This window comes from Pongo abelii, chromosome 11 (assembly GCF_028885655.2).
Source record: "Pongo abelii isolate AG06213 chromosome 11, NHGRI_mPonAbe1-v2.0_pri, whole genome shotgun sequence".
In the NCBI taxonomy this organism is placed as follows: domain Eukaryota; kingdom Metazoa; phylum Chordata; class Mammalia; order Primates; family Hominidae; genus Pongo; species Pongo abelii.
This window is the reverse complement of record NC_071996.2, coordinates 118734725-118756284: the sequence shown is the minus strand read 5'-3', so window position 1 is coordinate 118756284 and position 21560 is coordinate 118734725. Positions and strand designations below refer to the sequence as shown.

Here is a 21560-nt window from a genome sequence, read left to right as displayed (position 1 = left end):
AAACAATACTACTTAATAAAGGTCAAAATTGTAACCAAAGAATATTCAATATCTGAGGTCTTTTTTAGCTTTTTAAAATTGTGATTCCAAGGCTCAACTATTGACCATCTGATTATGGTAAAGAGAAAACCTCAATAAGTGGCTGCCCCCCATTCCACAAGAGGGCCTCTTCCAACATAGCATTTTTGCTTTCCAGAATTTACTTTAGCCAGTGTCCTTGTCTGCATCAGTGATTCACTTTCGAGATATGTTTCTTGTTAACAGTTAACATCCATACCATGCTCTACTTTACTGTTCAAATGTGGACCACTTTGGTAGTCTGTATAAATATGGGATGACAGAAGAACCCAGGAAAATTGCAGACTAGCTTGAGAATTCTCCTAGTAAAAAGCAAGAACTGGTAAAAATCATCTCTTCTCAAATCCCAGGTTTACAACCAGGCACTGACTACAAGATCTACCTGTACACCTTGAACGACAATGCCCGGAGCTCCCCTGTGGTCATCGACGCCTCCACTGGTAACTATACCTTCTACTGAGGAAATGCCACTGACTTGTATGCAGTCAGTCTCATGAACTCAAAAAACAAATGTGGGGTGGATATTTTTGTATTATAGATTCCAGAGAATCCTGTTTCCGGTTTACAGTATTCTCAGATTCTTTAAGTGTGTTTAGAAGGGCTCCGGAGAAAAGTGTGGGAGTAATTTTTTTGGTTATTTGCCTTCTTAGAGACTTAATTTTGTTTTCTTTCAGCCATTGATGCGCCATCCAACCTGCGTTTCCTGGCCACCACACCCAATTCCTTGCTGGTATCATGGCAGCCGCCACGTGCCAGGATTACCGGCTACATCATCAAGTATGAGAAGCCTGGGTCTTCTCCCAGAGAAGTGGTCCCTCGGCCCCGCCCTGGTGTCACAGAGGCTACTATTACTGGTATTGCTGCTTCCATGCTGTCATTTTCCTTCTTACTACCCAGGACACATGAAGTCCTTAGCAAACTCCCACAGCGTCTTTGATACTGTGTCATGAGAATGCGAAACTCTGCTCCTGATAACCTCAAAAAGCATTCTCTGTATAGGAGTGGTAGAGCTTAATACATCCCAAAAGGCATGAGTGAAGAAAAATGCAATTTCAAGACTGTCCTAATGGCATGACTAGACTCATGTTTTCCTTTTGCTGCAAGTTTGCCAGATACCTGTCAATTCAGTCCTGGAGAAAGATATTTTTCAAAGCACACTAGCTGATTGTGATTCTGTCATTACACTCAGCTCTCTACAGATATGGCAATCTTGCAGGACTTGCCAGAGCACCACCTGCCATTGACCTTGTTGACCACTATCACAGGATAGGTCTTGAGGCAGAGCAATCCCAACCACCCACGTTGGAAGAATGCCTGGAATGGGGAATAAGAGTTGGCCACCTCGGTGGGAAAGACTAAGCCTCTAGTATTATTTTTGCCCAAGAGATGAAATATTTAAACTATCTGTATTAGTCTGTTTTCATACAGCTATAAAGAGGTTTAATTGACTCACAGTTCCGCATGGCTGGGGAGGCCTCAGAAACTGTACAATCATGGTGGAATGGAAAGCAGGCATGTCTTACATGGCAGCAGGAGAGAGAAGCACAAAGGAGGAACTTCCAGATACTTTCAAAACTATCAGATCTTGTGAGAACTCACTGTCATGAGAACAGCCTGGGGGAACCACCCCATGATCCAATCACCTCCTCTCCTCTATACATGGGGATTAAAATTCCAGATGAGATTTGGATGCAGACACAGAGCCAAACCATATCAATCTGTATAGAGTATCACCTGGACTTTAAAATTCCCACAGAACATACAGACATTAGAAGGAGACACTGGCTTTTTAGAATTGGGGAGAACAGGAAAATAGAAGCAGACATGAGAGGAATTGAACTAGACACTTCCCACAGAGGCTGCACAAACACTGGCCAATGTCTCCTACCTTTCACTTGCCTTTAGTTTCACTTTTCATTGATCTGCCACTGAGGACTGCTTGGTTATTAGGCCTAAGTAGATTCACGTATATAATCTGCAGGACTCTCTTTCAAATTTATATTCCAGTGGTGGTATATGATGCTGACAGATTCTCTTAAGTTCAAAAAGGCAAATAAGACCACATGTTAAAAGAATACCCTGGAAAGGCCAGGTGTGGTGGCTCACGCCTGTGATCCCAGCACTTTGGGAGGCCGAGGTGGGCAGATCACAAGGTCAGGAGATCGAGACCATCCTGGCTAACACGGTGAATCCCCATTTCTACTAAAAATACAAAAAAAAAAAAAATTAGCCAGGCATGGTGATGGGCGCCTGTAGTCCCAGCTACTCGGGTGGCTGAGGCAGGAGAATGGCTGAACCCGGGAAGTGGAGCTTGCAGTGAGTCAAGATCACACCACTGCACTCCAGCCTGGGCAACAGAGCAAGACTCCGTCTCAAAAAAAAAAAAAGAATACCCTGAAAAAGTTAGTTAGCCAAAAAGTGTCTATTCAGGTGTCAGATATGACAGTAAGGTAATTAATTTGCGATGTGGACTTTATATGCAGGATATTTGGGTGTTTATGGAGGAAAAGTGAAGTCGATTTTACCTTCAGGAGGCCAGCAGCCAGCTGGAGAGGAAGTGCCTGCTCCCAGTAGCGTCTGCTGGTGAGACCGACTTCCACTTGACTAGCTGAGCCCATTGACATAATGTAACGGTTCTATTCTCCCTTCAGGCCTGGAACCGGGAACCGAATATACAATTTATGTCATTGCCCTGAAGAATAATCAGAAGAGCGAGCCCCTGATTGGAAGGAAAAAGACAGGTAAGAGTATCTTGCAGGTAACAAGCAGAAAGTTAGGACAAAACTAATAACAAATGAGCAATCTTGCAATATGAAAAGGTTCTCCATGTTTTGATACATTTCTTGTGATTTTTTTTCTAACAGCATAGTGTGTTATATTGTATTCTTTAATAGGAGGAATAATTTAACATGCACTGCAGAGTTTGGTTTTATTTTTTTTCTTTACTACAGCCACTCAATATAAAGCCTTGTGATTCGCCTTTTAAAAATTCAAACAAGATGTTAAAATGTAAAACCAAGTTGCTATCATTGCTCCTTTTATACCTTCTGTTGAATTTTAAAATGTTTCCTTTTTTAAAGGAGGGAGAGAAACCTCTCACATTTATCTTTATTTGGTTTCTACCACTTAGAGCTAAATAATGTCTTACTTTTGCATCCAGTTTCAGTTAATTTCAAGAAAATGCTGTATTCGTGATGATAGGAAAATTTCAAAAATGAACATGTGTGTTTTATCTATTTTTACCATTTCAAACCATGAAAAACTGTTGAGCCAAACCTCTGTAATTCTCATACTTATGACACTGATATGATTAGTCTGGATTCTACTTCCTACAACTTGCTTCTCAGATTTAAAAAAGAAAGAAAGAAAAAGACTGCACATTTCAGTTCCATTAGGTTTAATCTGAGCAGAGGCAGCTTCTATGGGGCTCAGTGGTTTAAAGCTGTGTGTATGATAAATTCATACTAACACTTTTTTCTTTCTAAACTATAAAGAAACCTTTGAGAAAAATCCTAAAGATTTCTTTCTGGAAAAAGTGTTTTGTGATCCCAGAACTGCTCATTTTCTGGTGGCTTTTATCAAATTGATGAACAGTCATTGTCGCCTGAATCGATTATTATCATTGCTGCTACTTCCTGGAGCTTAATGCGCTTTGCTTTTTTGGCTCTAACCTCTCTTGGCTAGACGAGCTTCCCCAACTGGTAACCCTTCCACACCCCAATCTTCATGGACCAGAGATCTTGGATGTTCCTTCCACAGTTCAAAAGACCCCTTTCGTCACCCACCCTGGGTATGACACTGGAAATGGTATTCAGCTTCCTGGCACTTCTGGTCAGCAACCCAGTGTTGGGCAACAAATGATCTTTGAGGAACATGGTTTTAGGCGGACCACACCGCCCACAACGGCCACCCCCATAAGGCATAGGCCAAGACCATACCCGCCGAATGTAGGTGAGGAGATCCAAATTGGTCACATCCCCAGGGAAGATGTAGACTATCACCTCTACCCACATGGTCCGGGACTCAATCCAAATGCCTCTACAGGACAAGAAGCTCTCTCTCAGACAACCATCTCATGGGCCCCATTCCAGGACACTTCTGAGTACATCATTTCATGTCATCCTGTTGGCACCGATGAAGAACCCTTACAGGTAATTAATTTTTCTCTTCACTTCTCATGGGGCAGCACAGAAAGGAATAAGTTAGGTAACTGAAGTGACCAGCCCTTGGATAAAAAGTGGCTTCATGGCCAGGTGTGATGGCTCACGCCTGTAATCCCAGCACTTTGGGAGGCCGAGGCAGGTGGATCATTTGAGGTCAGGAGTTCAACACCAGCCTGGCCAACATGGTGAAACCTCGTCTCTTGAAAAAAAAAAAAAAGTGGCTTCGCTTCTAGAACCTCTTAGAAGATGGCACATTTAAGCCCTGCTTTTTTTTTAAAAAATCCCAATATGGCTTTACTTTGGAGGACATGCCAGAGAGTCACTAGCTTTTATTTCATAGAGAAAATGAAACTATTTCTATCATTCTCACACATTTGAGGTTCCTTTTTGAGTAAGATAGACAAAGAGATGATTCTAGAAAAGAAAGAAAAATATTCTACTTGAATTTCATTTGTGTGCAGAAGTCTAAAACACTACCTTTACGATTTGTCCTTGAAGAACCCCACTATCTACAATATGTCTAAAGAACATAAAACAGGTGAAGCTGTGCATAGCAGCTGATAAGTGATTGATTCTCTAAAACGTATATTCTTTGTGTTGACAGTATCAATTTTTTTTTCCCCCGAGACGGAGTCTTGCTCTGTCGCCCAGGCTGGGGTGCAGTGGCATGATCTTGGCTCACTGCAACCTCTGCCTCCCAGGTTCAAGTGATTCTCCTGCCTCAGCCTCCCAAATAGTTGGGATTACAGGCATGTACCACCACACCCAGCTAATTTTTGTATTTTTAGTAGAGACGGGGTTTCACGATGTTGGCCAGGACGGTCTCGATCTCCTGACCTTGTGATCCACCTGCCTTGGCCTCCCAAATGCTGGGACTACAAGCATGAGCGACCCACTACACCCGGCCCACTGACAGTATCAATTTTTATTGTGTTGTTACTTTTAAAAAGTGACAGAATTTAAAAACTGACAACACTGTAGGAAATTTATGAGCTTAGAAACACGAGTTTGAGGATTTGCCCAACTGTTTTAAGGACTCCACACTGGGGTCAGATGTCACCTGGAGGAGCATGACTGTGTCTCCCATATAGTGTAGTGTCCAGGTTTTATGTGAAGCAAACATGGCCAGTGCTTCCAGAGGGCTTATGCAGACCTGCGACTGAAGCAAGATCAAGGGCAGGCCGTCTCTAGTATTGTCGAGGGCTCCTGGTAACTACGGAGCACATAGGTAGATTGTTGGCAGGAAAATCTGTCAGGAATGATAGCCCCTATCCTTGTTCCATTTCTCTCCTCAGCTGTTTAGGACCACTATACCCTCCTTCCTTTTTTTGTTTTTTATTTTTTGTCTTCCTTCGCTTTGTTTAAACAGTGAGGGTTATTGGTAAGAGGAGAGCCCGTGTCATTCCTCACTATAATGCTTTCTCTCTGCTTTGGATGTACCGATAATTGCAGTTCAGGGTTCCTGGAACTTCTACCAGTGCCACTCTGACAGGCCTCACCAGAGGTGCCACCTACAACATCATAGTGGAGGCACTGAAAGACCAGCAGAGGCATAAGGTTCGGGAAGAGGTTGTTACCGTGGGCAACTCTGGTATGTAAACATGTATTATTTAGATACTGGCTCCCCTCTGCTCTACACCAGAGATGGGCTTTTCTGTTGACTGTACCTTTGTTGCCATTGTCTTTTTATCTTTGGGAAATAATGCAACACATCAACATGAAATAAATGAGCAACTTTATATTAAATTAATCTCTCCCCCAACTTCTGCCATATCTTGTTGTCTTCACAAAATGCATACATAATTGACAGACTCCCAAATGGTGATATGATTATAGATCTGGAAGGGACTTCAAATATTATTTAGTACAACACTCTGAGTCCTTACTTGTGAGTATCTGAGTTGATACAGGGCACAGGTTTCCTGATGTCTTTTCCCAGACCTTCTCCATCTCACCATGCTGCTGTCCTCTTCAGTGATTCTTAAATACTGAAACGATTACCTATAAAGAAAATACCCCTTCTGCAGACATGGGGACAGTTGGCTTTTGCTCCTGACGTAAAATGCCACCAACATTGTGCATGTCTGTCTGCAGAGAATGTTATTCCAATGTTAATCCATTTTTCCAATGTTATTTCCATTTTTTTTCTGACTATATAGGTCAAAAGCTTCTATAGAGGTTAAAAGATCATTGACTCTTCTTTGTAGCACCTGGGAAATCCTTTTAAATCAATAGTGTGCCACCTGGCTGCTCAATTTGCAGCAGCTGAAGATTCACCAAGGCACATGAGATAGGGGATAATCAAAACCGTGAATCCCGAATCTTCCAACAGGGGAGTTCTCTACTCCATACCAACAGAGAGTGCTAAGTCCTGTCTTTGCCAAGTGACAGATTTTATTCCTAAGGCCAGTTGCTTAATTTTAGCCTCTTCCCTCATCTGATAGAAGACTGTGCTACTTTACATGTATAAATTCCTGTGAATTAAGCAGTTGAGCATTTGGCTGGAGAGAGGTTGGGAGGAGATTATTTTGTGTTTGTTGTATTACATATCCACAGTAATGCTTATCTTTGCCTTTTGTGGTTTTACTAGTAGAATGCCATGTGAACAAAATTTTCAAGAGCAAAAAGGTCTTTGTGCTTTTCTAAGTCATTTTTTTTTTTTTTAAAAAAGATTCCATCTCTTTAACTTTAGTTAGGATGGAATTTGAACTCCTGGCTCTTCTGAGTATAGAAACACCTAGTAACAATTTAAGTTCCTTCCATTTTTCTTTTAAACTCCTTATTCCCAGCAGCAGTATTCTACATTCTAACCAGGTTCTCCCAGCTTTGAGACGTCTCAGACTTACCAGCTCTCCAAAATGCTATTTTCTTCAAGGGTGACACCTTTTAAAAATTAGGCACCTCAAATATCTACTGCTTTTGAGCTTTTAAGTTTTGCACTGTAAAAAGAAAAATACACAGTGGGATTTTAAGTCAAAGTAAATTAGTTTATTTAATTTTTAGGTAGTAATTTGAAGCATGCTTTGTTTGCATAGTTTTTTTAAAATAAGCTTTTCCAAATCATAAAGAGATAAGATCTTAGGTAACATGAAGAGACTCCCTTACTTATTCCTAAATCATCTGTATTCCAAGGGCATTTTCTTATTTGGAACAGTTGACCTCACTGATAAAGCGGTCTCACCACTATAATAACAATGTCCAAAATCTAGGCTTTCTGCACTATTATGCAAAAATTACAATAATAAAAGTGAAAATTACATTATAATAGTATATTAAAATGCTAAGACTTTTGCATTATAAGCAAAAGACAGCCTTTAATAATTATTCTTTATTTAGTGAACACTTTCTAAGTCTTGGAAAAGGGTCAGTGTTTTGAATTCATGACCTTATATAATCTTCACAAGATTCCCCAGGAGGTATAGATATTTTTATTATTACCCTAGTATTGCAGATGAGGGAAGCAAGGCAGAGTGATGTTAAATAGCTAGCCCAAGGTCACTCAGGTATCAATGGAGAGGCATCACTAGTCTTTGCATCCCACTAAAATTCTCAACTAGCTTAAATTGCCTCAAGATCTGTTCCATGTTCTATAAAGCAGTTTCAACAGAAACGGCAATTATTTTAGAAGGGAAAAATAAAAGATGAGCTTCCTGTCGGATGCCTGTGACAGGTGTCCACTGACTACATCTACCCATGGTTTTTTAGAGCAGTTAATGCTTTGATAGAACAGATGAATGCCTCTTAATCCTCCTGGAATTTTTGTTTTAGATTAAGTCATTGTATACAATCATTCGGTTTTCTTCTGATGGTCCAAATCAATTAATAAGATGTCTCTTTTTGCTTTTTCTTCCTTTCCTTTTCTTCATAGTCAACGAAGGCTTGAACCAACCTACGGATGACTCGTGCTTTGACCCCTACACAGTTTCCCATTATGCCGTTGGAGATGAGTGGGAACGAATGTCTGAATCAGGCTTTAAACTGTTGTGCCAGTGCTTAGGCTTTGGAAGTGGTCATTTCAGATGTGATTCATCTAGTGAGTAGCTGCTTTGTCCATCCACTTGGGTGTTCGTCTCAAGTTCCATGCATGCACTCATGTGCCAAGGAAGCATGTTTGGAAGACACAGGTTCTTCCAAACATGAAGCAAACAAGGGAATACTGTTTGACTCGAAGTAATATTTTGCATCATAGAAAAATGATGGGAAATTTTACTTGTTGGACATTGCTTCATTTCAAGGGTTGTATGCCAATACAACTATTAATTAAACATAAGATTATGGTGCTAATTTGATTTTTGAAATTTTCTGTGAAAACAAATTGATAAAGACTTTTGGAACCAGGTCTAATTAAGAGTATTAGAAACACAGAAAAACCTCAAATCTCTTTTAATCTTCAGTGTTGAATGAGATCAGAGGTGAACATTTAGACTCAAAAACACTGTCTCCTTCAACATAAACCAAACATGCACATATCATAGTACCCATGCACACACTTTTGCATCACACACATAGCCCAGGTAGCTTGAATGTTGCTAGAAATATAAAAGAAAAAACAGATAATCTGCTTTTAGATCATTAAAAATCAACTTGAATTGATAAATGTTTGATTTTCAAATTCTAATAGGTTTTAATTTTCCAAATTTTTTAAGTTAAAATGTGCCCAGGAAATATCTATTATGCTTTGAGATTTAGGATTAGAATTTATAAACCTTTCATTTATTCTTTGTGTTTAGGAGATGTGATGATTATTGACAATTGGTTCATTTTTATAGGTGTTGACCGTTATGCCTATAAATAAGCCTCCTATAGACATAACAGAAATCATATCCTGTGGAATTAGAATATAAGACTTGGTAAAAAAGATTTTCAAAGTTATTTTACTTAACTTGTATACTTGAAATCATTTAATCCAGACTGAAGTTGTAAAAGCCAGCCAGTGTTTTCAATATAGACTTCCATGTTTGACCATCTGAAAATGAAAAACACTAAAAACATCACATGCTGTTTAGGAGCTGGAAATTTTAATATTTGCCTTCAAGTAGGCGGTTTTTAACTCCTGAAATTGAACTATGTTTAAGTTCGTATGTTTATTACCTGTTTGAGCATTTAGGTGCAATTGTGGGAGCAGGGATGTCAAGTTCATTTATGTGACTCTTTGGCTCAACTTACATAATCTTTGTTTTGATGTCATAGTTTTCTAATTATTTTACTTTGTAGCTTAAGGCAGGCTGAATTGTTGATAAAATCGAAAAAGTAGTATATTGTTATATAAGCTTCTGAGGTGTGTTTTGTTGTATAAGCCCTGGAGGTTAAAAAGTCATCTCTTATGTATAGTAGTTAAAGGCATGTAACTGTGACTTTTAGATATTCCACGGAACCAGACTTATTTGATGTGGATAATAACCAATGATTTAGCATTTTGTTTGCTTTTGTTTTGTTTTAGCCAGGTTCATTTTTTTTACTCTTCCCATGTACACGAAACAGGTGGTGGCATGTAGAGATCAGCTGGTCCTTGTTTTATGGTTAATTGAACTACTTTGTATCCAGGGTTTCTGCAAATCCAAAAGTCATTTTTCATCTAGGATCTATTCCTAACAGTCTACTCCAATCCCACTTTAGTTTTCCACAGTTTTAAATCTTAACAGTGAGAATTCAAATGAAAGTCATTTCATTTGACTATTCTGATGACATGATTGTGGCAGAATAAATTGGGTCTTAAAATGTCCTAGAAAATGGTAAATGATAAAAAATATTTTAAAATTCAACCAAAGAAATGGCCCATTGTCCAGACGTGGTGGCTCACACCTATAATCCCAGCACTTTGGGAGGCTGACGCAGGTGGATCACCTGAGCTCAGGAGTTTGAGACCAGCCTACCCAACATGGTAAAACCCCATCTCTACAAAAAATACAAAAAAAAAAAAAAAAATTAGCATTGTGGGGAGTGCCTGTAATCCCAGCTACTCAGGAGGCTGAGGCAGGATAACTGCATGAACCCAGGAGATGGAGGTTGCAGTGAGCTGAGATTGCACTACTTCACTCCAGCCTGGGTGACAGAGCAAGACTTTGTCTCAAAAAAAAATAAAAAGTAAATAAATAAATAAAATAAAATAAATGGCCCATTATAGGGGTTTTTATCTTTAACTTGCTATTTCTTCCAGATCGTGGTTCTGAAGACCCTGTGACACATCCCAGTTCACCTACTGTCTTATGAGTCAGAATATACAAATAACTTTTTGGTCCTGACTTTCCCCACCCCTACAGGATGGTGCCATGACAATGGTGTGAACTACAAGATTGGAGAGAAGTGGGACCGTCAGGGAGAAAATGGCCAGATGATGAGCTGCACGTGTCTTGGGAACGGAAAAGGAGAATTCAAGTGTGACCCTCGTATGTCATCACAGATCATTTTTAGTGCCTTATTAAGCATTCTCACTTTCATTATCAGGCTGTAACTCTCATTCACAGAAATGACTGGAGACTTTACATCTCCTTGAGGAGTGAACAGTGGGTTTCTTAATCTTTTGATTTGGGAAAGTGGAGACAAGGTTCAAAAATGAGTCATGATTTAATGTTATTACAAGACACTTTAGCCCTTTTCCAACCTGAGTATTTTGACCATTATCTGCAGTAAAATGCTACAAAGAAGCTTTATTGGTCTGTAGATTCCACTTTTAAAATATGATTTCCATCTTCCCGTTGGACCCTTTCCAGTGTATTAGGTCTAATTTTTGGAAATGCCACCCTAAGATCTGTATAGCAGTACTTCTCTTATGGATGATTCACATAAATATGTGGAATTTGTGCTGTGATGATACAAATTTAGGACAGAAATAGAACCCACTCCTAGATCAAGTCTGCAGTATTGTTCTCAGCTTACGCGTGCATCTGTCTTGTGTCTATATGCAGATGAGGCAACGTGTTATGATGATGGGAAGACGTACCACGTAGGAGAACAGTGGCAGAAGGAATATCTCGGTGCCATTTGCTCCTGCACATGCTTTGGAGGCCAGCGGGTAAGACCGCATGTGCCAGGCTCCCTACAAGTTAGATAAGATAAAGGGTGGGCTCCTGCGAGGATGTGTCGTACACACAGGAGTGGCAGAGACCCTTCTGAAGTATTAAAATACCACATTTCCTGTTGGCATACAGCTGCTGACATAGAGCTCTAGAGTAGCTCTATGTCTACCTTATATGCCATTCATTCTTTCTATTACTCTTAGTAGAAAGAATGAATGGCATGTAGAGTACCAAAAACACAAGTCTTGAGTCATTCTTAATAGCAATACCTGTCATTTATACGATGTTAGAATCATTTTCCTAAGCTCCCTAGCATGTCAGAGATACTATTTACACTGAAAAAAAGTGAAGCAGAGATACTATTCAAATTAATTAGTGGTAAATAGAATGTGTTTCATTTCAGCCAGTTCTCCCCAACCTGGGCAGCCTGAGACCCTCCCCTCCCCTACTATTCTCAGGCTGCTTCTATTTTTCAGCAAAGTGTTAAGTGCAGTGTAGCTCTAGGCCTCCAGCTCCATTCTGATGGACAGGTGTCCCCATGGCAACGTTGTTAAATATTTTGAATAATATCTCAGATGTAAGAAAATGCCACTTCTTTTACCCTCTCTTTTGATTCAGAACAGATCCTTGTTATAGGTCTAGCACTGTGGGTAAGTAGTATAGGAAAAACAGAGGAAATGAGAAATGGCTTGGCTCTTAATGATATAGTTGAAGATGTTAAATTAGCATACATTTCGAAGTCAAGCTAATTAAGTTCTAAGTGAGTCTGACAAATACAGTTCTGGGTAGGCTGGAATTAGCAAGAAAGAGAAGCATGAACTGGCTGAGGTTTACGATGGCTAAGGTTTAGTTGGGAGGAGAGAAAGCAGAGAGACAGAAAGCACACCCCCTGGGATAGAAACGAGCTGGCCCAGGTGGGCTTTGGTGAGCCAAACCTCTGCCTGCTGTCTTCTGGTAAGAAATTAGATGGGAAGAAGTGGCTTATGGAGGGCCTTGGCAACCCATTATTTAAGCCAGTACTTCTCAACCATTTCTAAAATATGCCCAGTATAACAAAAAATAATAAGCCTTTCTCTAATACAATTTGAAATTTCAAAATGAAATTATGTGTAACTCAAAAGCAATGGAATGTGACAGCCCTTTGTTTTCAATGAAGACATGCCCACCCAGCAACTCCCCAAATCCTGGTGGGTGACAGGTGTGCTTCACACTCAAGGGTGAGACTCATTGGTTAATGCCAAATGCATTAACCAATTACAGGTATCCAAGATGCAAAGAAACATGATGGAAAATAGTCTTTGGGAAAATTAATCTTTAGGAAAATTAATCTGGCAGCAGGGGTGTTCAGGGGCCTGCCTTGGCCCCACCAGGGGCAGCCCATGGAAACTACTATGATCTTGTTTCACCTCCAATGATTACATGGGGAGGGAGGAGCTCCCAATTCTGATAGAGGAGAACTGGAGATTGGAATTTAGACTGAATTCAGTATCTCTCTCTCTCTGTCTCTCTCTCTCTCTCTCTCTCCCATTAACACTTACAACAACTGTGATCGTATGACCTTAGAACTCAATCATTCTGGTATAAAATTGTGTGATGGAGAATGAATTTGCTGGGAAGTTGATTTTGGTCTCACTTCAGCATCTTCTCATTATTTATGCACATGAAACCTTTCACATGTGACACTTATTCTATTCTCAAGTAAAGTGCTAAATGAAACATTTAAGACAGGAGTGGAAACTGTTCACTTTCTCATATGAAAGCAAGATTCAATGATTCTGTAAGGAGGTAGTCGCTGGCATTGCGTTAGGTATTAAGGGGCATGTGCGCTTAAATAGAGAAATATGTCTAAAATATTTAAATTCTAATATAAAAAAGAAAGTGATTGTATTATTTAGGGCTGCATTTTAGTTGTAAGAAAAAATTCCAACTCAAGCAAAAATGGCCCACATAATGGAACAGTCCCAGGACCCACTGGCTTCAGGGGCTGCTCCAGCAATGGCGCCCGGAGTCTCTCTTGCTCCGCATGCCTTCCCATGCACTGGCTTCATGCTTCAGTGGGGTCTCTGCTGATGGTGCCATTGATGACTGACCTCCATGAGCTTGCTTTACCCCCTCCCAGCTTAAGAACAGTAGTGAAAGAGAACATGTGTCTCCTCCCATTTCCAGCAAAAACTTCAGGCAGGAGCCTCACTGGCTCAGCTTGGTCCCGTTTCCATCTCCCATGCCATCTCTGGCCAGGTGACAGGCTACCATGTCACTGCCTAGGGAAGTTTAGGAAGAGAGTGGCAAAGTGGTGCATTAGAAAGAACATGGCCGGGGTCACCCCACCTCCTGGGCAGCAGGCCCAACTCCACCAGTGGTCCACTGTGTGACTTCCCTGCTCCCTCTAAGCAAGTCACTCCTCTCCTCTGGGTCTCTGTTTCCTTACCTATAAAATGAGAATGTTTCTTCATGTGATCTCAAGTCCCTTTTAAAATCGCTAGGATTCTTTGAAAACCTTTTCTATCATCTAGTGCAGAGAACTTGTTGAGGAAGTTGGGATTGGAATGAGCCTCAGCAGATGGGCAAGGTTTGAATAGGAAGAGAAGAGACATTTCAGGAGAAAGAAACAACATAGAGAAACAGATGTAGGTATAAGATATGGTAATAAGCCAAAATGTATTCTAAGAGTTATAAATGCATGAAATCATCATCAAAGCTTCCTTAGTGATTAACTGCTTATATTTTGCCAGTGCATATGATGTGAAATTTTTCTTTAACTCAAACACTAAATTACGATGTCCTCAGGTTATCATAAACCCCATTTGACTTCATGCCTCTACTCTCTCAGGGCTGGCGCTGTGACAACTGCCGCAGACCTGGCGGTGAACCCAGTCCCGAAGGCACTACTGGCCAGTCCTACAACCAGTATTCTCAGAGATACCATCAGAGAACAAACACTGTAAGTGCATTAGCACCATGAGTGTGTTCCCTCATACTAGACAGTCTCTTTCTATAGGTATCTTTCTTCAGAATGAACCAAGTGTTTTAATTAAAAAAAAAAAAAAGAACTCATAAATGACTTAAGTGAAACACTGTATTCCATAATATAGTTTAAGTTATAATTTATTTAACTCTTGAACATCTCCTATTGCCCAGTATGCTACTAGGTTCTTGAAAGTAGGAAGAAATATTATCCTATCTATAAGCAGCTGTCATGAGTCCCCACCTCTATGCATTTTTTTTTCTGTACACTTCACAGTATTTGCCACTCATTTTTTTTTCCTTCTTTTTTAACAGAATGTTAATTGCCCAATTGAATGCTTCATGCCTTTAGATGTACAGGCTGACAGAGAAGATTCCCGAGAGTAAATCTTTCCAATCCAGAGGAACAAGCATGTCTCTCTGCCAAGATCCATCTAAACTGGAGTGATGTTAGCAGACCCATCTTAGAGTTCTTGTTTCTTTCTTAAGCCCTTTGCTCTGGAGGAAGTTCTCCAGCTTCAGCTCAACTCACAGCTTCTCCAAGCATCACCCTGGGAGTGTCCTGAGAGTTTTCTCATAAATGAGGGCTGCACATTGCCTGTTCTGCTTCAAAGTATTCAATACCGCTCAGTATTTTAAATGAAGTGATTCTAACTTGTGATTTGGTTTGGGATCAATAGGAAAGCATATGCAGCCAACCAAGATGCAAATGTTTTGAAATGATATGACCAAAATTTTAAGTAGGAAAGTCACCCAAACACTTCTGCTTTCACTTAAGTGTCTGGCCCGCAATACTGTAGGAACAAGCATGATCTTGTTACTGTGATATTTTAAATATCCACAGTACTCACTTTTTCCAAATGATCCTAGTAATTGCCTAGAAATATCTTTCTCTTACCTGTTATTTATCAATTTTTCCCAGTATTTTTCTACGGAAAAAATTGTATTGAAAACACTTAGTATGCAGTTGATAAGAGGAATTTGGTATAATTATGGTGGGTGATTATTTTTTATACTGTATGTGCCAAAGCTTTACTACTGTGGAACGACAACTGTTTTAATAAAAGATTTACATTCCACAACTTGAAGTTCATCTATTTGATATAAGACACCTTTGGGGGAAATAATTCTTGTGAATGTTCTTTTTCAATTCAGCAAACATTTGAAAATCTATGATGTGCAAGTCTAATTGTTGACTTCAGTACAAGATTTTCTAAGTCAGTTGCTACAAAAACTGATTCATTTTTGTCACTTCTTCATCTCTTCACTAATGGAGATAGCTTTACACTTTCTGCTTTAATAGATTTAAGTGGACCCAAATATTTATTAAAATTGCTAGTTTACCCTTCAGAAGTATAATAGAAATAATCTTTAGTTGCTCTTTTCTAACCATTGTAATTCTTCCCTTCCTCCCTCCACCATTCCTTCCTTTATTGAATAAACCTCTGTTCAAAGAGATTGTCTGCAAGGAAAATAAAAATGACTAAGATATTAAAAGTATTTGAATAGTATAATATGGAGGAGTTTTATCTTAGGGAAACCCCATGGTATGATAACCCCCATCTAACATGTCTTACTTTGGGTCAGCTGACACTTTTAGCATGGCTTGATAAACTCCCAGCTAAACAGTTTGTTTACTCCTGATCTGTAAGGGTCATTTCTTTTTCAATTTAACATTGAGGAAACAAACTTTGGGATTAAATTTGACATTCAGGCCAGGCGCAGTGGCTCACACCTCTAATCCCAGCACTCTGGGAGGCTGAGGCAGGTGGATCACCCAAGGTCAGGAGTTTGAGACCAGCCTGGCCAACATGGTGAAACCCTGTCTCTATTAAAAATACAAATATTACCAGGCGTGGCGGTGGGCGCCTTTGGTCCCAGCTACTCAGGAGGCTGAGGTAGGAGAATGGCTTGAACCCAGAAGGCGGAGGTTGCAGTGAGCTGAGATTGTGCCATTGAACTCCAGCATGGGGCACAGAGCAAGACTCCATCTCAAAAAACATAAATAAATAAATAAATGTGACATTCAGAATAGTAAATAGTGGAAATGCAAATAATTATTAATTAGTAAAAAATTAGTTCATAATAAACAAAACATGCAAAGCACTTTTAAAATATACTACTGTACAGTGAAAGAAGGTATTTCAATAAATACCTGGCAAAGAATATTAAAACTACAGAAAGATACTTCCTCATGTTCATTTGAAAAAAAAATACTCCCATTTGAATTGATTTACAGTTTATAAAATGCTCTGACATTTAGCTATCTCATTTAGAGGGAGGTTTTAGAGCTTAATTTTACAGGGAATGAAGCTCAGATGAGGTTTCCTTAGCAAAATACAGACCCAGCCCCTGGACTTCTATTTATTACTGATCTTTAAGCTTTATCAGCCCAATAGTCACCAAGAGCTGCTCTGCATGTTTTTTAAAAATCACAGAAAGTACAAAATAAAGGTGATATTAAATGACTGTCTCACATATGTCGGTCATCACTGCACCCTGGAAAGAGAACGTCATCTTGATGCCAATCTAGGCACACTGTGGGAAGGGACAACCCCGAGACACATGTGCTGCAAAAAGTAAGCTGATGCCTCCATATTCACAGGTGAGCTGGTAAAGCAGGCCCTTCATCTGAATCTTGCTTAAAGCCTTGATATCTAAAAACATAAGGAAAGAGCAGCTTTGGGTTGAGACTGATGATGCTTCAAACCACTTGCCTAACTACAAACCTAAAAATATTTACCCTAAAATGCAGTGTAAGGGCCGGGAATGATGGTTCACACCTGTAATCCCAGTACTTTGAGAGGCCGAGGTGGGAGGGTTGCTTGAACTCAGGAGTTCAAGGCCAGTCTGGGTAACACAGCGAGACCCCTGTCTCTACAAAAAATAAAACAATTAGCCAGGCATGGTGGCACATGCCTGTGGTCCCCAAAACTTGGGAGGCTGAGACAGGAGAATCGTTTGAACCCAGGAGGCAGAGGTTGCAGCGAGCCAAGATTGTGCTATTGCACTCCAGCCTGGGCGACAGAGTGAGACTTCGTCTCAAAAATAAAAATAAAAAAAAAAATGCAGTTTAGGCAAATACAGTTGGACTGTATTAACTAAACGGATAGCAAGCCCCTTTACTTTTATGTTGAAATGTAAAAAACCTCAAGTTCCCCACTTAAGGTCAGGAAAAATGCCACCTTTTCCAAAATGTCTGTTGGATTCTCCAAAGTAATACATTAAATTTATGAAGTAAACGAATAGCAAATTAAACACATTTACATGGTCTTTTCTTTTAGCATCACAATGCAAGAATAATAAAACTTTCTTTTGTACTGACTATTTCTCGGCAAATAGTGTAGTACAGAGTTTTGTCTTGGGGAAACCCCATAGTATGATAACCCCAATCTAACGTGTCTTACTTTGTGTCAGCTGACACTTTTAGCATGGCTTGATAAGCTCCCAGCTAAACAGTTTGTTTACTCCTGATCTCAAACAGGAGAACCAACTATTTCCAAAGATCTTTTGCCGTTTTTATTGATTCTGGTTATTACTTCCCCCAAGAACTGTTTTAAGCAGGCAAGACTGAAAAGGCATTACTAAAAGAAAAATCTATATTTAGGCAAGAAATCAACAATTCAAGAAAAATTAGGTAAAACTAGTAAATATTAATCAGACTTTAAAAAGAAATATCATCGTTTTAAAGTTTTACATTGCCTTGCTACACTTGATTTGTAATAAAACGCATTGTTACGTTTTATATTGTTTTCAGCTCTAATCATCTAAGTGAATTATGCAAATAAGTCTGTATAATAACCTCGCTATACACCTGTAGGGCACCCTTTCTATGGAGGTGAATAAAGAAATCATCAGGGGGAAATTACAAGTACAGGAAATGACTTTTCTATTTAATTATATTTCCATTGAAACTTCTATTCCATTTCTAGTGGTATGAAACTCATTAAAGTGATTAAGAAACATCACATCAGCACATTTAAGTGCTGAAATTGCTTCCTATTTAGTAAGTTCCCATTACTGTGGTAGGGAATGTGGCAGGTTACAATTAAAAAATCCCATTTTCAAGGGAGACAATTCAACTCTCAAGAAAAAAAAAAAAAAAAAAGACCGCTGTTGGGACTTCCCATGTTTGGAAACATTTAAAGATTACCATTAAGGCTGATAAAGCAGAAGAAACACAAAGATGACCTTGCAGAAACTAAGAAAGTTTTTTCAAGAATATATGGCACTTATACTTGAAATGCACGTTGTTTTCATTATCACATCGTCTCACTCCATATCCTCATTAAAATAAAAGATTCAATTTGAACTGCAAACAGAAACCTATATAAATTACAAATGAAGAGAAGAAAATATGTAGTAAAAGAGCAAGAGAAACAGGGCTTCAGCTGAAAGTCCCAAACGGGAAATTCCTTTTTTAACATTCCTCAGCAGAGTCAGGTATGAGATATTAAAGCATGTTTTACATTTCCTTGAATTCCTTTTTACTTACTCTTTAGAGACATACAGGTTTTAACAATCTCAGGAGCCAAATTTATCTCCAAAACAGCTCGTGTGGAGCCCCCAAAGGACTGAAACTAGCATTGGTTGAAGCCGTACAAGGCAGCCAGCCCAGGGTGATGGACTGGGGCTGGCATCAACTGCCCTGAAGCTACCCAGCAGAGCAGGCTCCCTTAGGCAAAATACATCAAAGGCCAAGGAGTCTCTCATTGAGCCCTTTGCAACTTGGTACATTGTAAATGGCCATTTCATTCTAGAATGAAGCACTGCCTTTGCCAGGAGACTGCTGGACAAGACTTTACAATGAAACCTGCCCATCTCTGTAATTCAGCTTCAGATGTAAGATGCTGAGCCAAGTGCTGGAAAGCTATTTTTTACTCAAAAATGTACGGCGATGGTGGAGGAACTGGAACCCTCATTCATTGCTGGTGGAAATGTAAAACGGTGCGGCTGCTGTGGGAAACAGCCTGGCAGCTCTTCAAAACGTTAAACAGTCACCATACGACTTCACAGTTCCATTCCTAGATATAACTCGAGAGAACAGAAAACATATGTTCATACAAAAACTTGCACACAGATGTTCATAGCAGCATCATTCACAGTAGCCAACCATGGAAACAACCCAATGTCCATGAACTGACGAATGGATCAACAAAATGTGGTATATCCATATAATGAAATATTTGACCATAAAAGGAATGTACATGCTGCAACATAAACCTTTAAAATATTATGCTAAGTTGAAGCCAGACACAAAAGAGCACGTATTATGTGATCCAATTTATGCAAAATGTCCAGAATGGGCAAATCCATAGAAACAAAAGGTAGATTTATGGTTGCCAGGGGCTGGGGCGAAGGGGAAATGGACAGTGATGACTAAGAGTTACCTTTTGGAGTGATGAATACTTTATGGAACTAGATAATGGTGATTATTGCACAATTTTGTGAATATACTGAAAACCGCTGAACAAATACACTTTAAAATGGTTAAGATGGTGAATTTTACATTACGTAAATTTTATCTTAAAAAATGCCACTTCAGTTATAGAAAATCTAATTTTTGCTCCTTCATGAGGAAGAGATGTGGGGTAAGAGTAGATGAAGGCTGAAGGAACTCAGAAACTTTGTGGCTACCAATTTGGAAACTGAAACAAAATTATCCATAAATAGACTTATTATTTTTCATAGTAATTTCCATAGGTTATCTTCCACTTGTTCCTATGCTTCCATATACACAAAAGCATTATGAAAAGAATTAGCATCTTTTTGAAACAGTATTTATCATGACTCAGGTGGTATTTTAAGTGCCCGCAATATTTTGTCTCATTTGCTCTTCAGAGCAACTCTAAGACGTCAGTATTGTTCTCATCTCATTCTACAAATTGAAAGTGAGGGAAAGGCAAAGTGAATCACTAAACATCACATAGCTTGTAAGTAGAACCGGGACTCGAACCTGATAGACTAGCACCGGAATATGTGCTTTCAGCCAGAAGCTATTCAGCCTTTTGGAGGAATGAATCCATCCCCATTTTACAGAAGAATCAAACTCCAAGAGGGTTAAGCTATGTGCCCAAGATTGCCCACCTACTGACTGGCAAAACAAGGTAGTGATTATCCTAAGAGGCACAAAGACAATTTCCTCGAGGGAAAGATGGGAGTCATGATCAAGCACAGGAATGTGTGGGCCTTCTAGCAAAATCTCCTTCTTGACCTGGTTGGTGGTGACATAGGTGTTTGCTTAAAAATTATACTTTAAATAGTAAAAGTTTCATGCACTTTTCTATATGCATACTTCATTACAATTTCTTTTAAAGATAAATTTGTGCCTGGCACAGTGTTTGGCAAAAATAAGGTATAAAAATGTCCAAGAATGGAAGGTACTGGGAGCTTAAAGACCTGCAGGGTTCAGCCGGGCACGGTGGCTCACGCCTGTAATCCCAGCACTTTGGGAGGCCGAGGCGGGCGGATCACGAGGTCAGGAGATGGAGACCATCCTGGCTAACACAGTGAAACCCCGTCTCTACTAAAAACACACACAAAAATCAGCCGGACGTGGTGGTGGGAACCTGCAGTCCCAGCTACTCGGGAGGCTGAGGCAGGAGAATGGTGTGAACCCGGGAGGCGGAGCTTGCAGTGAGCCAAGATCACACCACTGCACTCCAGCCTCGGCAAGAGCGAGACTCCGTCTCAAAAAAAAAAAAAAAAAAAGAAAAAGAAAAAAAGACCTGCAGGGTTCTGTGCTCTGAGAAAGGAGGGACATAGGCTGGGCTTTAGAAAGGTGGCCTGGAGAGAAGCAGGTGTCAAAGGGCAAGGCAACAGGAGGAAGAGTGGAGGATCCCTTTTGTGGACTGTTTTCTCCCTGTGCCCAGGGGATCCCCCGATAGAAATACACTCAGTATTGGTCAGGGTGTTGTTACATTACAGATCATCTGTCCTTCCGTGTCATGGAAACAACAAACATAAGATCATCATGCATTTCACTTAAACACCAGTGAAACTTCAGTCTTGACGTTTCAAATGATTGAATTGTACTAGACACAGATACGTTAATGGAGTTCCAGTTCCAGACCCTCCCAAAGTGTTCAACTTTCTTGGTTACTGGCTACCTCCACCAAGATTAACTTGAGTACATATAAAGGAAAACACCACCTCACAGAGCAAAATATGAGGAACCCAGGAGTGAGCTCGTGTGTGAGGGGTGGCACTTTGGCTTAAGGCAGGACACCGCTTTTTTTGGCATAATGCAGGGAAGTGAGACAGTAAAATGAGAAAGGAGCTGTTGACAGCCCTAAACTGAGTCGTTTTCTAGAGTGAAGAATGGTTGTTTTTGCTGCTT

At 39.8% G+C, this 21560-nt stretch overlaps 1 protein-coding gene and 1 long non-coding RNA gene across 21 annotated transcripts in view; one reads left to right on the top strand and one right to left on the bottom strand.

Moving 5' to 3' along the window:
• FN1 (fibronectin 1) overlaps nucleotides 1-15303 on the top strand; it is a 75497-nt gene extending 60194 nt beyond the window's left edge. For 4 of the 20 annotated variants that reach the window (XM_024243672.3, XM_024243669.3, XM_024243665.3 and 1 more), the window contains 11 exons: nucleotides 429-518; nucleotides 753-932; nucleotides 2730-2819; nucleotides 3763-4029; nucleotides 4123-4229; nucleotides 5694-5832; nucleotides 8110-8274; nucleotides 10502-10627; nucleotides 11147-11253; nucleotides 14088-14198; nucleotides 14537-15303. In XM_024243672.3, the coding sequence (XP_024099440.2) occupies nucleotides 429-518; nucleotides 753-932; nucleotides 2730-2819; nucleotides 3763-4029; nucleotides 4123-4229; nucleotides 5694-5832; nucleotides 8110-8274; nucleotides 10502-10627; nucleotides 11147-11253; nucleotides 14088-14198; nucleotides 14537-14608 (1454 nt within the window). In that variant the 3' untranslated portion in view covers nucleotides 14609-15303. Of the gene's footprint in view, nucleotides 1-428; nucleotides 519-752; nucleotides 933-2729; nucleotides 2820-3762; nucleotides 4230-5693; nucleotides 5833-8109; nucleotides 8275-10501; nucleotides 10628-11146; nucleotides 11254-14087; nucleotides 14199-14536 lie in introns of all 20 variants that reach the window. The other 16 variants (XM_024243671.3, XM_024243667.3, XM_024243666.3 and 13 more) reach the window with 4 other exon arrangements.
• Nucleotides 837-2742, bottom strand: LOC134759555 (uncharacterized). Its single transcript, XR_010135891.1, has 2 exons — nucleotides 2604-2742; nucleotides 837-2112 (listed from the first exon to the last, which is right to left on the bottom strand). It is a non-coding gene; the product is annotated as an uncharacterized LOC134759555 (long non-coding RNA).
• Nucleotides 15304-21560: the final 6257 nt, after the last annotated feature.